Genomic DNA, 576 nt, shown 5'->3' on the forward strand with positions numbered 1-576 from the left:
CACTTACAAATCTAAATAGTTGCAAGATATACAGTTAAACATTTTTTTTCCCTCCCACCCTTCAAGGGAAAAGAAACAGTTTCACAATGCAGGCCTGTACCCCATTTAACCTCTTTTTACTGCTCAATTGAGACTCTCATTATACCCTACAAAAAATTACCAGTGAGGCTAATTCAGCTTCATTTAAGCATAGAATAATTACGCTGTTAAAAATAGACACTCTTTGTTTAGTGTTTTATCTATCAGATCACTGTATTTTGTTGTCTCCTGTTCCCAGAGCGGTGGGTCTCATGTGGTAATGTTTCATATTTGAGAGTTTGGAGAACCCAGCTGGAGTTTAGCTGACTTGTTTCTCCTCACCTCTCAGGTGGTCATGGCCCCTCACGAGCCATCCGTGGTCTTTGTGGACAACTACATCAAGCTCCTTGCTGATAGCAATCCTGAGACGTTCCAGAAGATTCTAGATATGAAGGTGGGTCTGTTTTATTTGCATCAGGGACATCGTCCTTCTATTTCATGAGATCACACCATATGTATATATAAATACACACACATACATGTATCTATTTAAGTTTT

General features: G+C 39.1%; 1 protein-coding gene across 2 annotated transcripts in view; it reads left to right on the forward strand.

The window, feature by feature from the left end:
* vps53 (VPS53 subunit of GARP complex) overlaps nt 1–576 on the forward strand; it is a 26065-nt gene that overhangs the window by 23725 nt on the left and 1764 nt on the right. For both annotated transcript variants that reach the window (XM_016455627.1, XM_016455628.1), the window contains exon 21: nt 368–472. In XM_016455627.1, coding sequence (XP_016311113.1) covers nt 368–472 — 105 coding nt within the window. The remainder of the gene's footprint in view (nt 1–367; nt 473–576) is intronic.

The sequence above is a fragment of the Sinocyclocheilus anshuiensis genome, unplaced genomic scaffold (assembly GCF_001515605.1).
Source record: "Sinocyclocheilus anshuiensis isolate Anshui unplaced genomic scaffold, SAMN03320099.WGS_v1.1 scaffold319, whole genome shotgun sequence".
Taxonomy (NCBI): Eukaryota; Metazoa; Chordata; class Actinopteri; order Cypriniformes; family Cyprinidae; genus Sinocyclocheilus; species Sinocyclocheilus anshuiensis.